The 24,781-nt window shown below is 34.7% G+C and overlaps 1 protein-coding gene across 1 annotated transcript in view; it reads right to left on the minus strand.

Annotated features, from left to right (window-relative positions):
* The window catches only part of LOC150095096 (uncharacterized), a 332,715-nt gene that overhangs the window by 67,488 nt on the left and 240,446 nt on the right, over positions 1–24,781 (minus strand). Inside the window, exons 4-7 of the mRNA XM_090411047.1 lie at positions 22,318–22,460; positions 16,451–16,506; positions 16,310–16,354; positions 1,038–1,103 (exon numbers count right to left, since the gene is read on the minus strand). Coding sequence (XP_090267173.1) covers positions 1,038–1,103; positions 16,310–16,354; positions 16,451–16,506; positions 22,318–22,460 — 310 coding nt within the window. The remainder of the gene's footprint in view (positions 1–1,037; positions 1,104–16,309; positions 16,355–16,450; positions 16,507–22,317; positions 22,461–24,781) is intronic.

The following is a 24,781-nucleotide window of genomic DNA, read 5'->3' on the forward strand; positions in this document are numbered from 1 at the left end:
ATGACTATTATGGCAAAAGGCCACCAATGTGCAATTTGTGCATCAAATGCAAAAATTCAATGGGCTATAATTTCTGAATGATGTAAGAAAAATTTTTGTGGGTCAAAGTAATAAGCACAGAATCCAAAAACACAATTTATTTTATCAGTCATATATATATTCCAGCTGTCATAATTTTTTTAAGTACAGTTTTAAACAACTCTTAAAACATCTGAAAATGATCAGAAGACAGTACTATTGAAAATGATGTGATCATTTTATTCTCTACAGAACACCTTGCAAAATTAGCCAACCAGGGAGGGAAAACTTTTGAGTTTATTTTTAAGAGCACCAAGTATCAAAAACTCCTTTGTTCTATTGATTAGACAAAATAAGCTATAGAACTGCAAAATGCAAGATCTGAAAACAATTGGAAGTGATTGAATTTAAAGGCATCTTAAAATCACTTGAAAGAGAGATAACTTATGACTTGAAATGGACAGGTCTAAAAGCTTTACAAAAGATGCATAATATTAACCACATAAGCATGTGCTACCTCCAAACTAATATAAAGATGTCAGTCAGCTAAAGAATGCATAAGTTTATCCCTTCTCCTTGTGTTATCTCCCCAAACCATAACCATTAAGATAAAGTCAGCAAGATACATCAAGCATAGTTTCCTTATTTCAATTTTAACTGTAGTATTTACTTGCATATTTTATTTTAAATAAATGTGATGTAATATTTCTCTAATATCTAAACTTAGCATCATAAATCACGTCTTTTAAAAATATGCACGTGGAAAGAACCTTAAAATGTTATATTTTAAGAGAATCTTAAAATATAGTAATAGACATCGGATATTATGAATATTATTTCATGGAAGCATGGCTTTACTTTTAGATCAATATGATGGACATTTGTCTAATATCTCAATCTGTCATCTTAAATCAATCTCACACACACACACACACACACACACATAGAGAGAGAATTTTAAAATGACCATCACTAAAACAGCAATAGACAGGAGATACTATTAATATCACAAAACTTACTTTGTAATCTTGCACTGGGCCCATTTTTCAGGGTAAGCATTGTTGCTGCTGCATCAACTTCAGAATCTATTTAAAAAATATGATAATCAACGAAAAATAATTTAGTAAACTATTACTTAATTATAACTGGAATTAATCAAAGTATAATATCTATGCTATGATAAACTAAAATCTGAGGAAATAAGCTCTCTCTCCAACATTTATCAGCAACTTGTGGCAGGAATTTCAAAATATTGCTACATAAAATAAGAAAGAGATGTTTTTTCATAAAAACTGGTACTAAATAAAGCAAATAGGAAATAAGATATACTGTACATAGACACATCCTTTCCTTCATTGCTATATAGACTTCAGTATACATTATAGAAAAATTATGGAGACTACTAAAGCTAAAGATAGGATAAAATAAACTTAATTACTCAATATTTTGTTCTTCTCATTAAAGTCATCATTTAGAGAATACACAGATATACACTGCTTAGAAAGACATAAATGGACATCCCCCATGAGCAACGTGCATTGTGCTATGTAATGAGTCATGTTTTAGCCAGTATAAATTGGAGAAATATGATGCACAAGTAAGTGCAGCTGTATCCAGATGAAATGGCTGAGAGAAGGGAACTGACAGAGTTTGAAAGAGGTGTTGTGATAGGATGCCATGTTGCGGGCCTATTTGTTTGGTAAATTGTTGAAAAATTGGGCCATCCCAAGTCAATAATCAGTGATACAATACTGAGATGGAAGCACAGGGAGTCAACTGCAAGTGTAACTACACTCACCAAACATGACTATGGAGTGCTATGAAGGATAATATGTAAAAACTGCGATTTGTTTGCTGACACACTGAATGTGGAGTTCCTGGCATCAACTACAGCACAAATCTGCACAAAAAATTCAGAACCAAGCTCAGCCCCACATTACCAAAAACAACATGCAGCACCTTCTTCATGTGGTGCAAAGAACAACATATAGTGGGATGTGGAAGCTGTGTTATGGAGCGATGAATCGTGGTACACTCTCTATTGAGCAGATGGATAGGTGTGATGAATGCCTGATGAACATCTCTTACCAGAAATTATAATCTCAACTATGAAATTTGGAGGTGGCAGAGTGATGGTATAATCCTGTTTTTCCTAGTTTGGCCTCAGCAGTACCACGAACACTGAACTCCAAGAGGTATCTGAACATTCTGGACAATGCAATGCTTCCTACTTCATGTTATTTTCTTGGATCTAGCTCTCAGTATATCTTATTAGAGTGTACCGTGATGAATCACGGTATACTCTCTACTGAGCAGACGGATAGGTGTGATGAATGCCTGATGAACATCTCTTACCAGAGAGAATAATCTCAACTATGAAATTCGGAGGTGGTATAATCCTGTTTTTCCTAGTTTGGCCTCAGCAGTACCACGAACACTGAACTCCAAGAGGTATCTGAATATTCTGGACAATGCAATGCTTCCTACTTCATGTTATTCTCTTGGATCTAGTTCTCAGTGATGAGACCTCAATAAAGGTAAAAACAGATCTGGGTACAGAACTGACCACTGTCTCTTTCAGCAAGACAATGCAATGTGTCATAAGAGCTGCTGTTGTAACTGTGTGCTCTGTAGACATGAATGTTACCACAGAGCCCTGATCTCAACCCTACTGAATAGTTGTGGAATGAACTGGAACATTGTGTGAGGTCAAAGGATGTTCACCCCACAACGGTTCAGGACCTCACCAAATGCCTGCAGGAAGAATGGCCCAAAATTCCTATTGATCACTATCAAAAGCTTGTGGAAAGTATGTACTGCAGGATTGCTGCAGTCATTGCAGCAAAAGAAGGACCTACATCTTATTAAGGTGGGTACCACGGCTGTTTGTTCTTCACACTATGGTGTCCATTGACTTCTCTCCAAACACTGTATGCACACATGGGCCACAAAGCTGAACTACATTTCACCACAGAATACTGCAGCATTACACTGATTGATAGACAGATGGAATGGGCTGGCAGACAACAATAATTTCAAAAGTAAATTTCATAAATTAAGAAATGCTTTTTTTAAGGATCTTCATTATTTCCACTGCTTTTCCAGCTATACACTTAATACATCATCTAATGCTAGTTTCACAGAAATTTATGTATGCAGATAACATCATAGCAGCAACTTAGAACAAGCACCTCTTTTCAAATTTGCAAGAATACATTAAGAAGACTTACCAAAAACTGATAACTACTTTAGACAATGGCACTTGCAACTCAATCTGTATAAAAGTGGAGTCATTGCTTTTCATCTAATAAGCCAATTTAGTAATTTACTCCAAAGTAAATTATACTAGACAAGAAATTATATTCTCATATTAATCCTTTACCTCATATTAACTTATACTTCAAAAAATGATTAAAACAACACAATTTCTTGCCAAGTAAAATTTACTTTGTAAACAAGTATGAAAAACTTTCTCTAATTATTACTGATGCAGAGCATTTTAATAATATGGTGACACATCATTTTATTTGTTGTATATGGAACATACATGGTTCTGCATTGATGAGACCTCAAATAAAGGTAAAAACAGGTCTGGGTAGTGACAAGGGTCACTACCCAGAATAGCAATATACACTTCTGAAACAGCATGTCTGAACCTACAGTGCATTATGGGAACTCAGACAACTGATGTGAACTTAACAGCTTCTATATACAAAAAGCCTAGTTGTGAAGGCTTCACATGAATATAATTTGTATAATTTACTTTGTAACCAAAATACTCTGAATAAGAAATAGATGTTGAAAGTTTTTCCACTTGGTTATACTATAAATTAAAGATGCCAAGAAATTATATTCTTGGTTAAATCCTTTATCCAAGTGGAAAAACTTTCCACTTGGATAAACTCACATACAGAGGCTTCACATCACTTGCCTTAGTATCCCATAATGCAAAGCACATATCCTCACAGACATGTATAATGCTATGCATTATGATAAACCAGAACCAGAAGTGATACTAAGGTCGAACTAAACCTTTTGGCTACTTGCATATGAAAATATGACCTCTGCATTATTTCAACCTTGTATCACTTCTGGGTCTGGTTCTCACTGATGAGATCTCGATAAAGGTTGAAACCGGTCTGGGTAGTGACCCTTCCCATAATGCATTATACATGTCTGTATGGATATGTGCTTTGCATCATGGAATACTAAGGCAAGTGATGTGACGTCATTAGCCTCTATATATGAGTTGCCCAGTTGAAGTAATTGTGAAATTACTTCACTGGCAAACTTTGTTTGCTTACACTTGGATAAAGGGTTAAACCAAGAATATAATTTCTTGGCAACTTTAATTTATACTTTGCAACTAAGCAGACAAACTTTCTATAATATTATGCTCTTAAATTATTTTAGAAATAGAATAGTGAAATACAACAGCATAGTAAAGCATCTATGATTGACTCTAAAAATACTTAACCTTCAAAGACTCATCAAACAAAACTGGTATGCTAAAAACTTGCAATAACATCTTACAGAAACTAACAGGTTCTTTTCATTGGAAACAGATGCCAAAACACTGTATTGTCTCAGTATTATTTAACAGTCCACAAGCAAGCTATGAAATTTAGTTTTGAAGCTGCAAGAGAAACTTAAAGGAGTCTAACTTTTTAGTAATACCATCCCACCTTTATCAAGGAGAAAAAGTGCCCTAAAGCAACCTGTGGGATAAAATTTGTGAGAACAGTGATTTGCTTATACATGAGAACATCTTTTGTGCAGCTATACAGACTTAAAGCTATAGAGTTGTATAGGTATAGAATTAAAGCTATGAATTGCTGTGCTAATATCAGATGAGGTGTCTGACATTAGAAAGATTACTGGCTGGAATACACCTTTGACCTTGATGTTACTTTTCTCTGATTCAACCACAAGGTTCAAAAGGCTTTAATCTTTCAAAACATTTATGGTCTACACTTAACCGGATTAGGAAAAGACCTGTAATCAGATCCTAACATTGCTGATTGGAATACACCTTTGACCCAGATGTTACTTTTCTTTGATTCAACCAAAGTCAGAGCATTTTGGACCATGGTCCAAAAAGCTCTGACTTTCAAGAGATATCTATGGTCTATGCTTAACCAGCCCAAGATAAGACCTGCAAACAGATCCTCTATAAATGATTAACTCTTCATATTGTGTATGGTAAGTCAGCTTGAGCATCAAGCATATTGTTAGTGAGAGTTCAATGGTCACTTATCTTGTAACTTAATGATATGTGATACTGTTTTTTTTTTAATAATAACACCTGTCTATTTTATTATTACTATCTGAGACCTCCAGAGAATTAAGGACTCATCAAGAGATGCTATAAATAAATCACCCAAACCAGCTGTCATACCTTCCCTTAAAATCATTCACATGAGATGCACTCACTACCCCTAAAGGCAAACTATGCCATTCACTTGCTGCTCTCTGGGAGAAAAACCTAGCTCTTACCCCTTTCTTGACTGAACAAACTTAACTTTTATGGATGACCCCATGTTCTCTCATCACCTTCCATATAATGAAAAATTTCATCAGGCGATATCCTATAACACCCATTCAGAAGTCTATAGACCTCTATCACACCGCCCATCTTTCTCCTGTTAACCAGAGTCTGTAATCCACATGCTTGCAATCTATTCTCATAATCTAAATCCCATAATTTTTGTAACTCTTCTTTGTATCCTTCTATCGTTTCCACTGCTTCCAGGTACAGTCTTATCAAGCCTTATAAAGAGGCAAAATTACTCCCTTATCCTTACGTGTCAAGGCTTGCTTCAACATCGCAATTATGCTCTGAGTAGTACTTGCAACTTTTGTTATGTGATCTTTGAACTTCCAACTCCTATCCACCATTATGCCAAGATCCCTAGCTTCATCAGTTTCTTGTAGCATAACCCCAATAATATAATATGTGGCTGGAAATCTCATCATGCCAAAGTGCATACATTTACACTTACTAACATTGAACTGATACCCATTTTCATTTTCCCAAATTTCCAGCCTTTTCAAATAATTCTGAAAGTGCTGGATATCAGTAGCATCCCTGATTGCACTGCCTATCTTCACATCGTCAGCAAACAATTGCACATTTTCTGTTAAGACCTTTCCTAATTTCATTAATATATAGATTGAGCAACAATGGCCCAAGGACTGAACCCTAAGGTACAGTACTTCACTGGTAACCTTAAATTTGGCAGATTCACACCCACCATATACCACTTTTTGATATCTGTCTGTCAACCATCCACTGATCCAAGTCAAGAGTTTTATGTTCCAATCCCATATTATCCAGTAATGCAACAGCCTTTCATGTGTTATCCTATCAAATGCCTTAGAAAAATCCAACAATATCACAGTGTGTTCATTCCCTTTATCCAACTCGGCTATAATATTGTTATAAAATATGAGCAAATTGCTAAAACACGACCTTCCTTTAGTAAACCCACGTTGCTCCTTGCAGAGTATACCTACTTTTTTCTAAAATCTTCACTACCATACCTTAGATACTGATAGGTCGGTAGTTAGACACATCAGTTTTTGCGCCAGCTTATAACTTTATATGTATATGATTCACTACATAAACTGGTTTTTCAAACCACTAATTCTAGCATGACCACTGACTGATGGGACAAAAATTAGAAAAATAAAATGAAATAAAATGGAAATTACACCAACTGCTGATATTTACTGAGAACAATAACCTCGGTCCTGTTCTTTTTTTTATCATGGATGGGTGCATGAATTTTATTATTATCAAGTTCCAGTTTAATGATAGTGGAATTTTTTAGATATGATGGAGATGCACTACTGGAAGGGTCATCAACCTTTTTTTTTTGAGTAAAGAGCATTTTTGATCTTAAAAATAAAAACAAGAAGAAAAGCCGGAACTCAGCTCAAGCTATGGAGGGGGAGGGGGGGTTCAGTAATGAAATAGAGTTGGAACATGTTTTATATTTAAAAATATATACTTTAAAATATTTTGAAAAGATTTTCCAACATTAATAAAACAGTCTTTTATGTATTCACCATCTGTAAACAGTTCCCCTATGTTCCAATTTCACATGTAACTACAAAACTAGCAATATTTGTATTGCTTGATGATTTAATCCACTTTGACAATAATTCTTTGTTAATGCCATTTTCAGTTGCAACTTGTTCACAGTCCTTTTTTTCTTGGCTCACCAGCTGGATATGTTTTGGTGAATGTATGATGTTTAGTAAAAAAAAAAAAAAAAAAAAAAAAAGTCTTTCTAAAATGTGTGTTTTATTGTTTAAAAGTTTTTCACTATATCTTAAACATTTTCTTCCACAATCTTTCTCTTTTTGAGTTTTAAAAATGACAGCAATTTTAATATCCTCTTATTTCAACTTGATTAATAATACTACATCACTTATTTAATACGTCAAATATTTTGTAATATGAATTCACGAACCTATCACAAATGCTATGTAAACATGGACACTTTTTGTTCCTTTTAACTATTTCATACTCAAAACAATTAACCTTTGACACCTTGCACTTGCATTACATTCACTCTTCTCGCAATGCACAGCTAAATTAAACTCAGAAGTGTTTGTGGTATGTGCTTGTCATATACACATAGGCTAAAGAGCTATATGTAGGTCACAAGCCACATGTTGCCAACTCCTGAAGAGAATTGCAACCCAGGACAAAGAAATCTGTCATTATTAAACTAGTATTCTTCAAAATCACAAATGGCTAATAGTGTCACTTTTTATTACAGCATGCTCATATGAATCCACAAGAACAATTTTTTGATAGTAGATAATTTACTATAATAAATTCTCTTTACAACAGGATCATGCTTATAGAGGCGTGGTCAGGACTTTTCAGTAGTTGCTATAGAGCAAGCTGATCATATTTGGGAATTATATTTTGGTTTAATCCTTTACCAAAGTGTAAGCAAACAAGTAGGGGATACTTCTCTCTCTCTCCAAAAACTGAATGATCTACAAGATCACTAAATTTCACTGTGTGATCCTAAAGGATTACTAACAAACTCATCACTCCTGACCTGAATGCCTCCAGGACAGGAAACTCAGTAGTGGCTCCACTTAATGACAAGCAAAAACCTGCCACTGAGCAGAATCACTACTCCCCAGGAATCAACCACCAACAGTGGGAGCCAGGCCAAGAAGACATAAGGTTGAATTAATGCAGAAGTCATATTTTCCATATACAAGTAGTAAAAAGGTGTATCACCTTATTATTAAAATACCCTGGATCAGCGATAGTTGCAGAAAGTGTTTTTTGTTTGGTCATATAAATTATACTTGTCTTATGAAGAAATTATTCTGGTTTAATCCTTTACCCAAATGTAAGTAAATAAAGTTTGCACAAAGTATCTTCATGACTATGCTACATGTGTATAGATTACACCTTTTTATTACTTGTACATGGAAAATATATAGCTTTTCCATTAATTCAACCTTGGTATCTTCTTGTATCTGGTTTCCATTGATAAGACCTCAATAAAAGTCTAAACATCTCCGGGTAGTGACCATTCTCACATAATGCATGGTAAACATCCATAATGTAAAGCACACTTCCTGTGTGCTTTTATTATGTAATACTGAGACAACTGATGTAAAGTCATCAGCCTCTATAAACAAGTTGCATAGGTGTGAAGATATTTCACTTGCAAACTTCGCTTACACTTGGGTAAAGGATTAAACAAAAATGCAATTTCTTGACATCCTTGGCCTCAACCATAGATGGTAACACTATCAGCAAGAATTTTATTTCCCCAAGTTGGTACATCTGTCATAAGCATCCATGTGAAATTGCAAGTCATTCTATCAAATAGTTTCTTTTATACAGCTGTCTGAAGCAAAATTGTTGCTGTATCCCTTGAAATGGATGAAATTGAGCGTCATGAGGATATAAAATTCTTTGTAAAAGAAGGTTTAACGCCAAAAGAAATTCATTCAAAGCTCAAAAGATTATGAGCACTTGATTCGGCAATTAAGAAATGGACTGCCGAGTTTAAATGTGGCCATACTAGCCTTGAAGATGATCCACATGATGGAGGTCCAAAAAGTGTAACAACACCAGAAATCATTGATGAAGTGCACGATATGGTATTGGATGACCGGCGAGTCAAAGTGCATGAAATTGCTGAGGTTATAGGCATTTCAAAAGAACGTGTAGGATATATTTTGCATGAAGAATTGCAAATGAAAAAGCTTTGCACAAGTGCTGCACTTGCTCACAGCAGATCAAAAACACACTCACATGAAAATCTCTGAACAGTACTTGAAGGGTTTTAACAAGAATAAAACTGATTTTGTGCATCAATTTATTACTATGGATGAGACTTGGATTCATCATTACACACCAGAATCCAAACAGCAGTCAAAACAATGGACAGAAGCATTGATCAGCGCCAAAGAAGACAAAGTCGGTTCCATCAGTCAGCAGGAAAGGTCATGGCATCAGTGTTTTGGGATGCTAAAGGCATTTTGTTCATAATTATCTAGAAAGAGGGTAAAACAATATCCGGGGAATATTATTCCGATGTTTTAACCAGACCAGACAAAAAAAATTCGTGAGAAAATACCCGGTTTGCAGAAGAAAAAAAATAATCTTTCATCAGGACAATGCGCCTGCCCACAAAGGTGTATTGGCAATGGAAAAATTAAGGGATCTGTACTATGAATTGTTGTAACATCTGCCCTATTCCCCAGATTTAGCTCCCTCTGACTACTATCTCTTCCCAAAACTCTGTTTTTCGATGGTCAGTGAGCAATGACAATGTAATGTGCTCTAAGTCAAGTTCTTGACTTTGAGTAGCATTCCAATTTGGCACTTGTTGTATCTCCTGTTCTTTCAGTGCCATCAGACTATGATTATAAAACAACTTACTAAAAATGAAGATGACATTAATTAATAAAATTATGTTTAAAAGAAAAAAAAATGTTACAATGGTCGTAAATTTATGTACTCTGATATCCAGCCCCTTAACTTTACATTTATTTCTATGAGAAAACTAGTACAGTAATACCCTGCCTTATGACCCTTCACTTTACGATGATCTGCTTGTATGATGCTTTTCAATTGTGACTAATGACCATTTATACATCCCTCAATCACTTAGTAATCACTTCATGGCTTCATGAATTAACTGATGCACAGCATTCATTCATGAACTCAGTTTATTATGACATCACTGATTATTACATCTCTGTTTTGCTGTGAATTATAAACCGTCTCTAACTATTACTTTATTTTATTGTTGTTAATAATGGCACATAAAATTCAAAGTAAGGATGCTGTTACTTTCACCGAAAAGAAGATGCACAAACCTATTAATATTATATGCTAGGATTAAAATTATTAAATTTAGTGATGATGGTGAATTGGACACTGAGATAGGTCACAGATTGAACTTATCTCACACTATTGTTGTTTCAATTGTTAAAGACAAAAATAAAGTTCTAAGTGAAGTGAAAAGTACTACATCGGTTAATACTTCATACATATTTAATAATACAGCTATCAGTAAAAGTGACAATCTTATTGCCCAAATGCAAAAACTTTTAATGGAATAGATTGATGACCAAATTGGTTGGTGTGTTCCCTTAAGCCAAGCTATTCAGATTTTGTTTGCAAAAATTATTTTAAAGTTTTCATTTACATATCTCATGTAAACATCTGTTTTATTTTATGTCATTGATGCACATATATAACTACTTAAAAATGTTATTAAATGATCACCATGCATCTACAAGTGTGGGAGAAAAAAAGCAGTGATTCAATACGACAGTAGTCTGGAATTTAATGTATCATATGACTGGGTATGGCCGCACTGAAGTATGCAAGGTCGTTGAATAAGCATTCCTCATATAAAATGTGATAAATGTGCTCTGCACTGTCTTATATTTAAATACTAAAAGCTACAAATTAAATACAAGTATTTTACATAAATATGAAAACATTTTATCACAACATTACTGTAGTACTAATTTAACTGACACAAAAAAGTGTCACAGAAAGAGAGAGAACATTTATGGGCATTAAAAAATGCTTCAAAGTCAGTTACATTCAGTTCTCATTAGAGACACATAGGAACCACAAGAATAGTTCCTTATAGTGAATAGTTTATTACAATGAATTTTCTTTATAAAAAATTATGCACATAGGACTTTTCAGCAATTTGTTATAATGAGCAAGTCTATTATAATGGTGTTTGCTACAGAGTGGGTTAAATGTATCAACGACTGCAACTAAAATATTAGATTTCAATCAATCCATATATTGAAACAAATAACAGACATTCAAGTATGTTTCAGAAATTCTCATTTGATATTTATGGACTTTCAAGAAGCTTTAAACTTAATGAAACAATTGCAATGATTAGATCTTTAACAGTGAAGAGGATCCATTCATAAAAACGCTAATGTCGACGAAAATGAACATCAACGATTTGTCTACATGGAGATTACCAATATAAAATATTTGTTGGATTTCTGCTCAGGACATGGACTGGTTATTACTAACACCATGTTCCAACATAAAAATGTGCACAAATTCACATGGAGAGAAGAGGCTAGGAATAAGAAAAGTCTCATTGACTATGTTATTGTTGATAGTGATGTTTTCTCCCTGGTGCAGGACACCAGAGTGTACAGAGGATTTGAAATTGGAAGTGATCACTATTTAGTCTTGAGCAGGATAAAATTGAATTTCATATTGAAAAGAATAACATGTAAGAAAGTTTTAAAGCGAATAAAAGTTGAGCAGCTCTCAGATGTGAACTGTAGACTAAAATACAGAAATATTATTGAAAAGAAAATGAAAGAGTTTGAGAACAGGAATCAAACCTTGGAGATTCAGTGGCAAACTCTGAAGGAAACATTGATTGATTCTGCCAGAGAGGCATGTGGTGAGGTTGTGTGCAAAGATTAAAAAATCAGAACTCCCTGGTGGACACAGGAAGTTAAAGAGGCAGTGATGGAAAAGAAGAAAGCATATCAAAAGTTCCTGGCAAATAAGTCAGCTTTTACTCTTACAGAATACAGAGACAAATGTAAGAAAGCTAAACAGTGTGTAAAACTAGCTAAACAAAAGTCATGGGAGGACTTTGGCAAGAATAAAGAAAATAAATATCAAGAAGGTGGCAAAATATTCTGGAGGTTGTTGAAGAAGCTTAGGAATGGAGGAAAGAGTGCTGTAAAAGGAATTAGAGATGATAAAGGTGAAATGAAAACAGGAGAAAAAGATATCCTTGAAGTATGGAGTAATTACTTTGAAAAACTGCTAAATGAAACAAGCAGTGATGACAGCACAGTGATAAAAAACACTGACCAGGCATGCAGTCAGGAATACATATCCATACTTGAAGTAGAAAAAGCCATCAAAGGCTTGAAATGTGGAAAGGCAGCAGGAGTAGATGATATTCGACCAGAAATGCTGAAGTATGGTGGTATAAGAGTCTTACAGTGGCTGCACTGCATAGTTCAGAAAGCCTGGACAGAGGGACGAATTCCCGATGATTGGAGTAGAGCTCTCATAGTACCCATATATAAAAAGGGAAATAAAACTGAATGTGAGAATTACAGAGGTATTTCCCTACTGAGTGTTCCTGGCAAGATCTATGCAAGTATACTTGAGAAACGGTTGAGAAGAATTGTGGAAGGAAAGCTTGGTGAAGAACAAGCTGGATTCAGGCCAAATAGAGGCTGTCAGGATCAGATCTTCACTTTACGACAAATATTCGAGAAAGCATGGGATTATAACAAAGATCTGTATTTAAGTATATTATTTCTGGGAAAACTCCCATGTTACTCCTCATTATAAACTATTATAATACAGCTATAATGCCTGCTTCAGTTTAGGAGTGCCCCTGTTTAAATGTCATTGGCTATTTACTCATGGGTTCTTAGGGCATTATGAGTGTAGATGTACTAAAAAGTATATGTAGCTTAAGGAATAGAAATTGCACATACCTTTTTCTGGGTGTTGTGGCTTTTCCTCTGTCTGCGATGTCGAGAACTGCAGAGTGTGTGTGTGGTGTGTGTGGGGGGGTAGGCCTTTCCCCTTCCCCCTCCTTATTTTAAAAAATTAACCCTTTCACTTTTTTCCCCACCCTATATAAAAGTATATGTTTCTATATATTACGAAAAAAAAAAAACCCGGGTTTTTCTAACTTATTCTACCAAACTGCCTACCCCCCCACACACACACCACACACACACACTCTGCAGTTCTCGACATCGCAGACAGAGGAAAAGCCACAACACCCAGAAAAAGGTATGTGCAATTTCTATTCCTTAAGCTACATATACTTTTTAGTACATCTACACTCATAATGCCCTAAGAACCCATGAGTAAATAGCCAATGACATTTAAACAGGGGCACTCCTAAACTGAAGCAGGCATTATAGCTGTATTATAATAATCTGTATTTAAGTTTTGTTGATTTGGAAAAGGCATATGACAAGGTGCCAAGAGAGAAGCTATTCAATACGCTGCAGTTATATGGTGTCAATGGGGCATTATATCAAGCAATACTTAGTCTTTATTTGAGTTGTGAGTCAGCAGTTAGAATTGAAGGAAGTACAGGAAGATGGTTTAATGTTAAATCTGGTGTGAGACAAGGATGTACATTATCCCCTCTGTTATTCATTATCTATATGGATCACATTATGAAGGAATGTGGTATTAAACCTGATATCAAAATTGGAGATGTTAATGTCAGCTCTTTGCTTTATGCGGATGATGTTATACTTCTAAATAAATCCGCTACAAGTCTGCAAGATTCTCTGACTAAATTGAATAGCTGTTGTAATAGATATGGTATGAAGGTCAGCAATAAAAAGACAAAGACAATGAAAATAGGCAGAATCATTGAAAATGTCAACTGTGTTGTGAATGGAGAACCTGTGGAACAAGTAAAACATTTCAGCTACTTAGGCACAATTTTTACTGAAGATGGTAAACTAAATATAGAAATCGACAACAGAATCAGCAAAGCTGGTATCGTGGGAAGCCAATTGAATAAATTCATATGGAATAAGAAAGAAATTAGTCGGAACACTAAATTAGCTGTATACAAGACTGTGTTCAAACCAATTTTAACTTATGGATCTGAGAGCTGGGTCAGAAGTAAAACACTTGACCAAAGACTAGAGACCGCAGATATGAGAGTCCTGAGAAAGATTAGAGGCGTGAACAGATGGCATCAATGGCAATATCATATTAAAAATGAGGATATTAGGAAAGAACTTGACATTGTCAACATCCAGGAATGCGTTAGCAGAGCTAATCTCAGATGGTATGGTCACTTAAATAGAATGGGAGAGGAAAGATTAGCAAAACAAGTGTTCTCTGCCAGGTTGGCAGGAAAACGACCCAGAGGAAGACCAAGATATAGGTGGATTGATACGGTACAAAGTGCCTCAGACGATAGAAATATAAGATCTGATAATGTTGGAGTCTTGACAAGTAACAGACTGATTTGGAGGAAAATAGTAGATAGGAAGTTAGTAATGGTGTAATTTTTTCATGTAGTACTGTCATATCCTGTACACCCCTTGAGGGTACATGGCAGGAATTTGATGATGATGATGATGATGAATATTTGTTTGAAGAGAAATCAGAAACGAGGATGATTTTGCAAAAATGTTTAATGGTCACTCTTGAAATAATTTCATAAACATTTATATTAAGATAATAAAGTGAATTGGAATTAATGAAACATTTTTGAATCATTTTAGGTTTGCAAACAATATAGGAAATTATCACACATACATTAATGGCTGGCTGATGTGTCAAAAAACTATCCAAAATTTTGCTCTATGAATAAGCAATAAAAACTAAAGGTGTATTATACCTACTTATATTATTTGGAAGATGAATAGTCAACTCATTATTTAGGTTGCAAAGTTTACATGAATATTCAGATAGAAAATAAAATGAAATACATAATTCAAACAGACTGGACCTTGTGGCAAACTATACAGTGCATTTAAAATAATGCTTAGTTCGAAGATTAATATTCTGGATTTAAGCATTCTTCCCCAATAGTCATTTCATGGATGGGAGGAAAAACAAAGAAAATAACTCCAGAAGATCTAAAAAAATGAATCAAAGATATATTAAGACATGTCAAGCTTAATGAAGTAGAAAACAGAGCATATAATTCAATAGGATTTTTTTCATGTGACTCTCACCCAAGAAAGCTTATAGTACATTAGTAGCATGATTGGGCTAAGGAAAATCAATTTTATAATTATTGTATTTTTATTGATTTTGCATAGTCCAGAAATCCTGCTCTAGAGACCAAACATAGAACTTTTTTTGAGCTACTTCAGGCCTCCAACAAGCAAGATGGTGGTCTCATACTAGGTGATGAAATTCATCTCCCACCTAAAAATAATCACAAACATCCACAGCAGGATTTGAACCCACAATTAGTTGTGGTTAGAGAGCAGATATTCCAACTGCTCAAACAACCAGGTTGGCCATGATTTATTTGGTGTGTGTGTGTGTGTGTGCACGCATGTTTTAATGTGAATTCCCACATGTTAACATAAAGTACATTAGTACCATAGATGGACTATGGATTAGATAAGGTTTGGATAATCTGGAAACCCTGCTCTAGAGACCAAACATAGAATTTTTTCAAGCCAGTGCAAGTCTCTAATAGGAGGATAGTGGTTGCACAATGAGTGATAAATTGTTCTACTACCTAAGTACATAAACATCCATACCATGGTGAAATCTGAACCCACAGCTTGTTGGCTGGAGAGCAGATCCATTAAGCCAATCAAGACCAGGAAATATAACTTATATAGAAAACCATATGGAGATGAACAAACAGATAGTGAGCAGTGGACAACTATTGAGAAGGCTACTTTCAGTAGCAAACAGATATGAATTTTGGAAAGATATTCCATTCCACCAGATGCTACAATATATCAATGCATCATCAGTAAAGTAACAGAGAAAAAATGCATTAGAACAAAAACAAACTGCTTCTGAATCATCTAACAAATTTTAAAATGCATTTTCAGCATGCTGCCTTTAAATCTTTTTATGTACAATGTTATATGCCTGTAATATTCACTTTTCCATTGGATTAGATGTGACTGCTCACATGCATAAACTTTTAAACAGATTAAGGATAAACACATTGATGATGCAATCTAACATTTGTTTTTCTAACTTATGCAAATAATTCAATTTCCTTATCCAACTTGAACTGAAACTAAGAACCCATACCTTTCATGCTGGAAGCAAGACGCCTGGACAAATAAGGAAAGAGCTCTGGAAAATGGAATAAAATTATTAAGTCAAGATATAAAGAAACAAAAGCCAGAAAAAAGAAATGATGCATGCTTAGCTATGAGATGAATTACTTACCAGGAGAGGGTATATTCAGGCCAGTATGTGCTGGTGCAATGGGGTATGACTTATCCCTGTTAAAGTAATATACATACCAATTACTTATATTTCTGCAACTTCAGAACAAAGTTAAAAAAAAAAAAAATACAAAGAATCATTTTTGTTTTCTTACACAGTTGAACTGAAAGTACAAAATTTATATTTTCAATTTGAAAATAAGAGCATTTTTCTGTGCATCCACATATATATACAGAAATACTTCAAAACACTTCATTGTCATCATGAAAATGGAATGAGTCATATTGAAGAACTTTCATTATCCTTAATAAACTACCCTCCTGATAAATTTGTTGAATCACAAAAATTTCTGAAGGATAATTACAGTATGTAAATAAGGAAAATTATGTGAACTATTACACATGATAGCTAGCAAAATTACTAATAATAAAAAAATGAATCACACTTTTCACTCAGATGAAGAAATCGAAAATTTAGTGGGTTTCAGGATTTCTACCTGTTTGGCAGCCCATCAAGAACGGGCTGCCAAACTTGAAGACAATACTGAATCTTGCACCAGTTTACGTAATCTAGACAGTTTTGTGGTGGGAAATGCTCACCTAATCCATTAGAATGGAAACTGCTTCAAGAAGTGTCACTATTGTAAAAATGTGAGAGTGCTTCTTCATACATTACAAGAGACAGCCTTTACATGGGATTGCATAATTTTGAGCATATTCAAATCAAGTCCCCCCCCACACACACACACAATATACATTTAATTTGAAATTGTCATGGTCATGTTTCATTGCAGATTTGAAATTCCTCATATTCCACAACGTGGTCAGTGAACCTCAACATGAAAGTGACTATCAGAAAATGCAACATGGTCAAGAAACATACTGTCATCATCTATCCATGATAATATTTCCAGTGCAAAATGCTTTCTAATTAGGTTTTTACCTTTGCTTGTACTTTCTGTACCACACAAATCTTGTAAACTAAGCTGCAATCTATTGTGAACATTGTGTAGTACACCACAATATACAGTCTGCAACTGATTGAAAAAATGAATTTATAGGAATATGGTGAAAACCTTCTCAAAGGATGTTGCTTCAAGTAAAATGGATGTGTAATCTAATCAAGCAGCAGATTTGTAAGAAAAAGATGATGTGGAAGTTATATTGTGTGCATAAGAATGATATCAGTTATGATAATTTTAAATAGCAGGCCAGAAGAGTCACAAGTGTTGTATGGAAAGCTAAGTCTGGATAGGAAAAGAAACAGACTCTGCAAGTTAAAGACAACCCAAAAGAATTCTATTGTTATGCTGCAAATAACAGAAAGAATGAATATGAAAGAATAACTCTACTGAATGCAGATGGTATGCAGGTGACTGATGAAAGTGATTGTTCAACTAATAACAGCCATTTTACTAAAAGCTATCAACTTAGTATATGCAAGATTGAACTCACTGCTTTCTCTTCACCATATGAGAAAACTCATGTGGATGAGGAGGAAGTACTACAGCTGTTGCAAAAACTGAATAAGAATTCTGCAATAGGAACTGATGGGATAGCAACACAGATGCTAAAAGAGTGTTCAGCTCAGCTGCCTATTCCCTTGACCAGGCTATATAATTTGAGTCTCAGAACAGGGAAGATTTCACATGAGTGGAAAGAATGTATGGTAACCGCATTGCTCAAGAGTGGTGGTGAAGATTCTGAAAAAGTTGGTTAGGGCTCACATTCAGAAGCGGGTTGACAGAGAATCTCTACTTTGCAACAAACAGCATGAGTTTACTAAGTTTCTAAGGGAAAGTCATGTGTTAGCAACTTACATTTTATAATAATGTTACCACTGAGATAGACAAGGGGAAGGGATACGCTATGATACGTTTGGATTTTGCTAAGGCTTTTTGACATTTTTTGACAGAATATAGCATGGAAGACTGTTGCATAAATTGAAGAATATGAGATTCAATTATAAACTGTTGGCATGGATAAGAGGATAGCTGACTGACAGATACCAAAAGGTTGTATATGGGGGGGGGAGACAAATCTGCAAGATTCAGTATAACAGTGGTGTGCCTAAAGGATCAGTTCTTGCTCCACTGTTATTCATTCAGTAATGACATTGGGAAGGATTTGACATGCAACCTAGCTATTTGCCAATGATGCAAAGATAGGTGGGGTAATCAAGAACGCAGCAGATATGAACTTGCAGAATAATTTGAATAGGCTGGAATTGTGGACATGGGAAAATGGATGTCATTTCAATGTTAATAAATGTAAGGTCATGCACTTTGATGTGATTAGATATCCAATGTCGTATTATATTGGTGGGATTATGCTAGAAGAAACTGATCAGGCTACGGAGCTTGAAGTTTTAATATATAGGAAATTGAAGTACAAGGATCATATCATAAAAATTCTAAGTACAACTCAGAGAATAATATCAATCCTGAAAAGAACCTTGACACGTAAAGATAAGGAAGTCATTTTGCCTCTTTTACAAGGCCTTGATAAAACCTCCCTTGGACTACTGCGTGCAGGTCTGGTTTCCGTGATTTTGATTCTGATATAGTGGAGAGAGTGCAAAGGATGGCATCAAAAATGATATCAGGATTGTGGAATACAGATTATTATTATGTGACACCTCCAAGGAGTCCAAAGACTCACCGAGGGAGGGCACCCACTCTACAACTCTCCGTCTCCACCTCTCAATCCACCAACTACAGCAAACTGCATCATCTACATCAATGGCATCTAGTGTGTTGGCGTACTATTTTCACAGACAATCACAAAGATCCATGCCCACAGTGAGATTTAAACCTGCAGCCTTTTGGCTGGAGGTGGATACGCTAACCAGGTCGGCAAATTATGAAGACAGATTGAGAATTTGTAGGCCGCAGACACTAGCAAACAGGAAAAAGAGGAGTGATATGATTAAGACTTACGAACTTCTGAAAGGGTTATACAGAATTTCAGTAGATAGAATTTTTCATGTTGTGGAGAAAGGACACAAGGGCATCCATGGAAGTTAAGAATGAATGTCAAGAAGGGGTTAGGGCTAGATTTTTCTCTCATAGAAAGATGGGAATCAATGGCAATCCAATGGAATGGATTGTCATTGGATGTTGTGTGTGCAAGTAACATGAATGAATTCAAAAAAAGGTATGACAGCTGGTGCAAATAGTATGGCCATCCTTGATGAGTTCTTGACTTCCTGGAGTCAGGAACTCTTAATAATAATAATAAAGCTGAATGAGAATTACAGAGGAATCTCTCTCTCAAAGTGCCAGGTAAGATTTACGCAAGTGTACTTGAAATAAGGCTGAAAAAAATTTTGGAGGAGAAACTTGGAGAAGAACAAATACAGGCCAAATACAGGTTATCAAGATCAGATTTTCACTTTATGACAAACAGTTGACAAATCATGGGAATAAGATAAGGAGCCCACAGAAAAGCTTTGCAAAACACTATGATTACATACAGTAAATGGAATGTTATACAGTCAGTTCAAATTTTAAGAAGGCAGTTAGAAATGAAGGAAATACAAAAAGATTATTTGATACAAAATCAGGTGTAAGACAACACACTATCTCCAGTGTTCTCATCTATATGGATTGCATTATGAAAGAAGGTGGCATCAAACCTGATATTAGAAATGGAGATATCAAACTTAATCTCTTTTCTTTAGGTAGATGATGGCATACTCCTAAATACATCCAATGCAAGCATCCAGGATTGTCTAAGTTGAATAACAAATGTAACGAATTTGGCATGAAAAACAGCAATAAAAAATCCAAAACTATGAAAATAGGCAGGAAAATAGAAATCTTCACAGATGCATCTCAACAGAGAACCTATAGAACATGTAAAATATTTCAACTATTTAGACAGTTTTTAGTGAAGATGGCAAATTAAATTTGGAAATAGACAACATAATAAGGAAAGCTTGTATGATGGGGAGCCAATTCAATAAAGTTATATGGAATAAGAGAGAAATGAGCCAAACTACCAAACTAGTGGTATACAAAGACAGCATTCAAAGCAGTTTAAGTTATGGATCTGAGTGTTGGTTTTGAAATAAAGCACTTGATTAAAGACTACAGACCACAGATATGAGTGCTGAGAAAAATTAGGGGTCTGAACAGATGGCATCAATGGCAGAATTAAAACTTAAGACATTAAGAAGGAACTTGACATTGTTTGCATTCAAGAATGTGTGAGTAGTAAGAGACTAATTTGGAAAAAAACTGTTAATGGGAGATTAATAATAATGTAAACTTAATCATGTAGTGCTGTTATAATAGCCTGACACTCCTTGAGGATACATATCAGGAAAGCGATAATGATTATGCAAGTCTTCTGCACTGCTTTATTCACAGATTCATGGTGGCAAATTATATCTGATATTCTTTACAGACACTGTGAAATAATAATGTTATCAAGACATTTTAATGCAGTCATCACTTTTCTAGAAGTTAATGAGAGAAATTCATGAATTCAGCAAGACAGAGCCACCTACTATATCATGTGAATGGCAACAGCATTATTGCAAGAATTTTCAGGCAACAGATATGGTTTGTGGTCCTTACATCTTCTATTTCCAATTTCTTTTTTTGGGAGGGGGGGGGGCATCTCAAAGCACACACACACATATATGGCAATAATCCTTACCATAAAAAGACCTTAAAATGGATATCTCAGCCTTCATTACAAGTAAAAATCAAAGAACTCTTCAACTTGCACAGAATATGGTTAAACAAGTGACTGTTTGATTTCAGAAGAATGGTAGACATTTCCAGCATTGTCTATTGTTAAACTATATTTGTGTTATGGACAAAATGAAAAGGAGATATAAATTTTCCTTCTCTAGAAGTGCAGTCAAACCATAAAATTTAATATTTGTAATGAAAAATCTTCATTGATATTACAATAAGTTAATTTCTAACTTCGATTTAAGCTCTTTTTAGGATTCTGTTTGCAAACTGGTATGAGTTATTATCAGACCTGTTTTATCTATATGCCTGTATGCTTAACTGTGCTCTGGATATATGGATTTTAATGAAATTTGGCTTTAGGGTATTTAAAATTTGTCAAGTTTGGTTTAAATCAGACCATTTGAAGTCCCAAAATTTAGAACCATATGTCACAAATGATAATAAATAAATCAAATTTATAGTACACAACAAAAATGATTTTGAGTTCAATGAACATCATTATTTTAACATCTGTGTTTCATATTAATCAACTTTGTTACTAGCTGGAATTATAGCTGACGCACCTAATTCCATGAGGGCAATACAGGTAATATTAGGTCTGATAATTGCATGTATTTTTTGGCAAGTTCATCTATTTCATGAGGACTCATCCTTTTTCACTACAAGGATATCAAATCTAAGTCTTTCTAATGCTAAGTAAATTATAAGCATTTCTTTTTCAGAAGTGAAATGTACCCATATTAAGATTTTCTCAAACTGCATTAATGTACTGCTTATCTGACCTTCAAAACAATAACCCTTAGTTGCCAATCGACTTCTCTATAGGGCACCATGTAATATTACTTCAATTATCCTAACTCACCATTTTGATAATTGAAGAGTTCAATAAATGGTAGATTACTGTATTCCCAAACTTGTTTCCCTCTCCCTGTATACTGTTTTATATAAATTGTTTCTTAGCTAGGCTTGCAAATTAAAAACTCATCTGGAGATATTCTAAAAACAAAACCATAAAAAAAATCCAAACAGATCAGTTGTTTCTGAAATTCTTAAGGACAGATAGATGAGCATTTGAGGATGGGAGACTGAAAATCTATACTGTTACTAACAGCACACAATGTTAATTTTTAATGTTTAAATAAACTTCAAAAGTAAAAACCTGTCTGATGACTTGTATGGGGAGTTTAGTCTTGTCAGTTGATTGAACTCCATGTTTGCCATACTAGGTGCTTTTTGTAAGGCTTGAATAAGGTTGGGACGGAACTCTGAGTCAATGCACCACAATGATCCTTTACCTATGTTCTGGAAAACAAATTGTTTATTTTAGATATGTATTTATGATAATCTATACTTCAATTTATACCTGTTTTCAAATTTCCATAATCAATTTTAATTTTACTTAACATGTGAGAGTTGGCACATGTTAAATTTTAATATCTTCAGTTTATTATTAAATAAGTACACATGAAATTATACAGTTTTCATACAAAAATTACAATGTTTCAACTATTTAAGCCTAACAGAGTTGCTGTGATTGGCCGCCTATACTGAAAATGTTTTTGTTAAATGCATCAACACAACCTATTTTTTAGGATCTTTCAGAGCTTATGTATGACATTGTTTGGCAAAAAAGCCTAATCTTGAAATTCCTACTCTTGTAAATAATATGCTGTCAGATAGATGGATTCAGGTATATTGTAATGCTGCCAAAAGTAAATTCTATAAGCTAAGAAATCTCATCTGCAAGGATGTATGCTAGCTCCAGAAATAACACTTAAATCTACTGGCATCATGTTGCTGTTTAAGGAATTTAATAATGCAGGTCAGATAATAACTAAAATTATTTAATTATTACTTCCTATATTTTGCCGAAACTAAATTAGTATCTTCAGGGATTAATGCAACGATATTAAACACGTGCATGCAAGCATACTTCAGTAACAAAGATGGAATAGGAGAGATACAGATGCCTGCCTAAAGTTCTATAATTATGCCACCTATTGGCTTTGGTTGGGTGTTCTTGGCTTTTGGGTTGACTGGCTGCCGATAAGGGTTTCCCATATGAGAGGTAGTTTGATATAACCATATCTGTTGAGGTTGGGATAGTTGGTAAGAGCTGCAGGCAGATTTGAGGAAAGGACTCTCGAATTTCAGTTTGCTTCAGTGGAGTAAGGTGACTTTTTTTCCCAATGGATCCTGTGCCAGGGATCCAGGGCATGGTCTGCTAATCCTCACGATTTGTATGGTGGAAATGGATGTAATCCTGGTGCTCCGATATATGGATATTTGCTGTCCCACCTGTTTCTCCATAATATGAAAGGTTACAGCTGCAGGGTACCTAGTACACTCTGGTAAATCCAAAGATTGTAACTGATCTTTTGGGGGGGGGGGGGCAGATAACAGTTGTTAGCTTGTTGTGAGGTTTATAAGTGGTCACAAGATTGTGCTTTTTTAAGATCTTGGGCACCTTTTCTGAGATGCCACAAGTATTTGGAGGTGGGGGTTTGCATAGTGTTAAAATTCTTTTTATTTGGTGAGAGGTGTAGCCATTCATTGGCCAAAAGATGTTTTTTATATTTTTATGTGTTGAATGCAGTGTTATCTGAGAAATTAATTTTGTCCAGTGGACTAAAGTTTCTGTAGTACAAATTGTTGAGAGGCAGGGGAGGAACTCTTAATGGAGGTATTTACCTGTGCGTGGGTTTTCTGTAGACTGTGAAAGTCAGAGATCCAGCTGGTTGTCTTGTAAGTAGAGTATCCAGGAAGGGCAATTGTTGTTATTTTCTATATTTCTGTTGTGAATTGAATCTTAGGATGTTGACTGTTCATATAGGAAATACAGTTGTTAATATAGGAAGTAATACTTAAATATTTTTAATTATTATCTACTCTACATTGTTAATTTCCTTAAACAAGATGATGCTAGGGAATCAAAGTATAAGCCTAAACACCAGGACAAAAATCTACTGGTCACACTACTCGCCCCATAGTATGACTTGTAGTAAAAGGTATATATATACATATATCACCGTTAACACCTTTAATAGAAAAACAGAGCCAAATTTAAATTATGTGCAATAATGTGTAATATTTGACATGTCTCAGTAATTTTGCAACTAGTGCACTGTTTTTATCCCAGCATTATATGTTACTTCTCCACTGCCTGCAAACCAATTACCAGTCTTCCATTACAAGAATTTCTTCATTTCGCTCTCTCATCTATTAAAGTACATTGCAGCTGAGTTTTGGAGAAGAATTGCATAAACAAATGCCTCTTCCAATTTGTATCTAGCATCTCAAATAAATGAATGAGTTTGCCCTTTTCTAAAATATCTGTAGAAATATCTAGAAGAGACTCACTACTGGAGTCTTTGATTTCCTTAACTAGTTTTTCTTTCATGACATCAGCAGTAAGAAATTTCTTTACATTTCATGTCATTTTGATACTTGTTCAACTACTCAGCCTATGCAGTTTTTGAAGTCAGTAAATGGCTTACTGAATTTGGGTTTATAATACTGATTTAAAAAGACACTCCAGATGTTTGAACATTTTAGAATCGATTTTTGGAAAGCAGCTAGAGGTATAGTGCCCGAGCAATTTCTGGCTAAGTCCATGTTGAAGC

Source organism: Typopeltis vanoorti, chromosome 21 (assembly GCF_054136105.1).
Source record: "Typopeltis vanoorti isolate ZY-2024b chromosome 21, IOZ_Tvanoo_1.0, whole genome shotgun sequence".
NCBI lineage: Eukaryota > Metazoa > Arthropoda > Arachnida > Uropygi > Thelyphonidae > Typopeltis > Typopeltis vanoorti.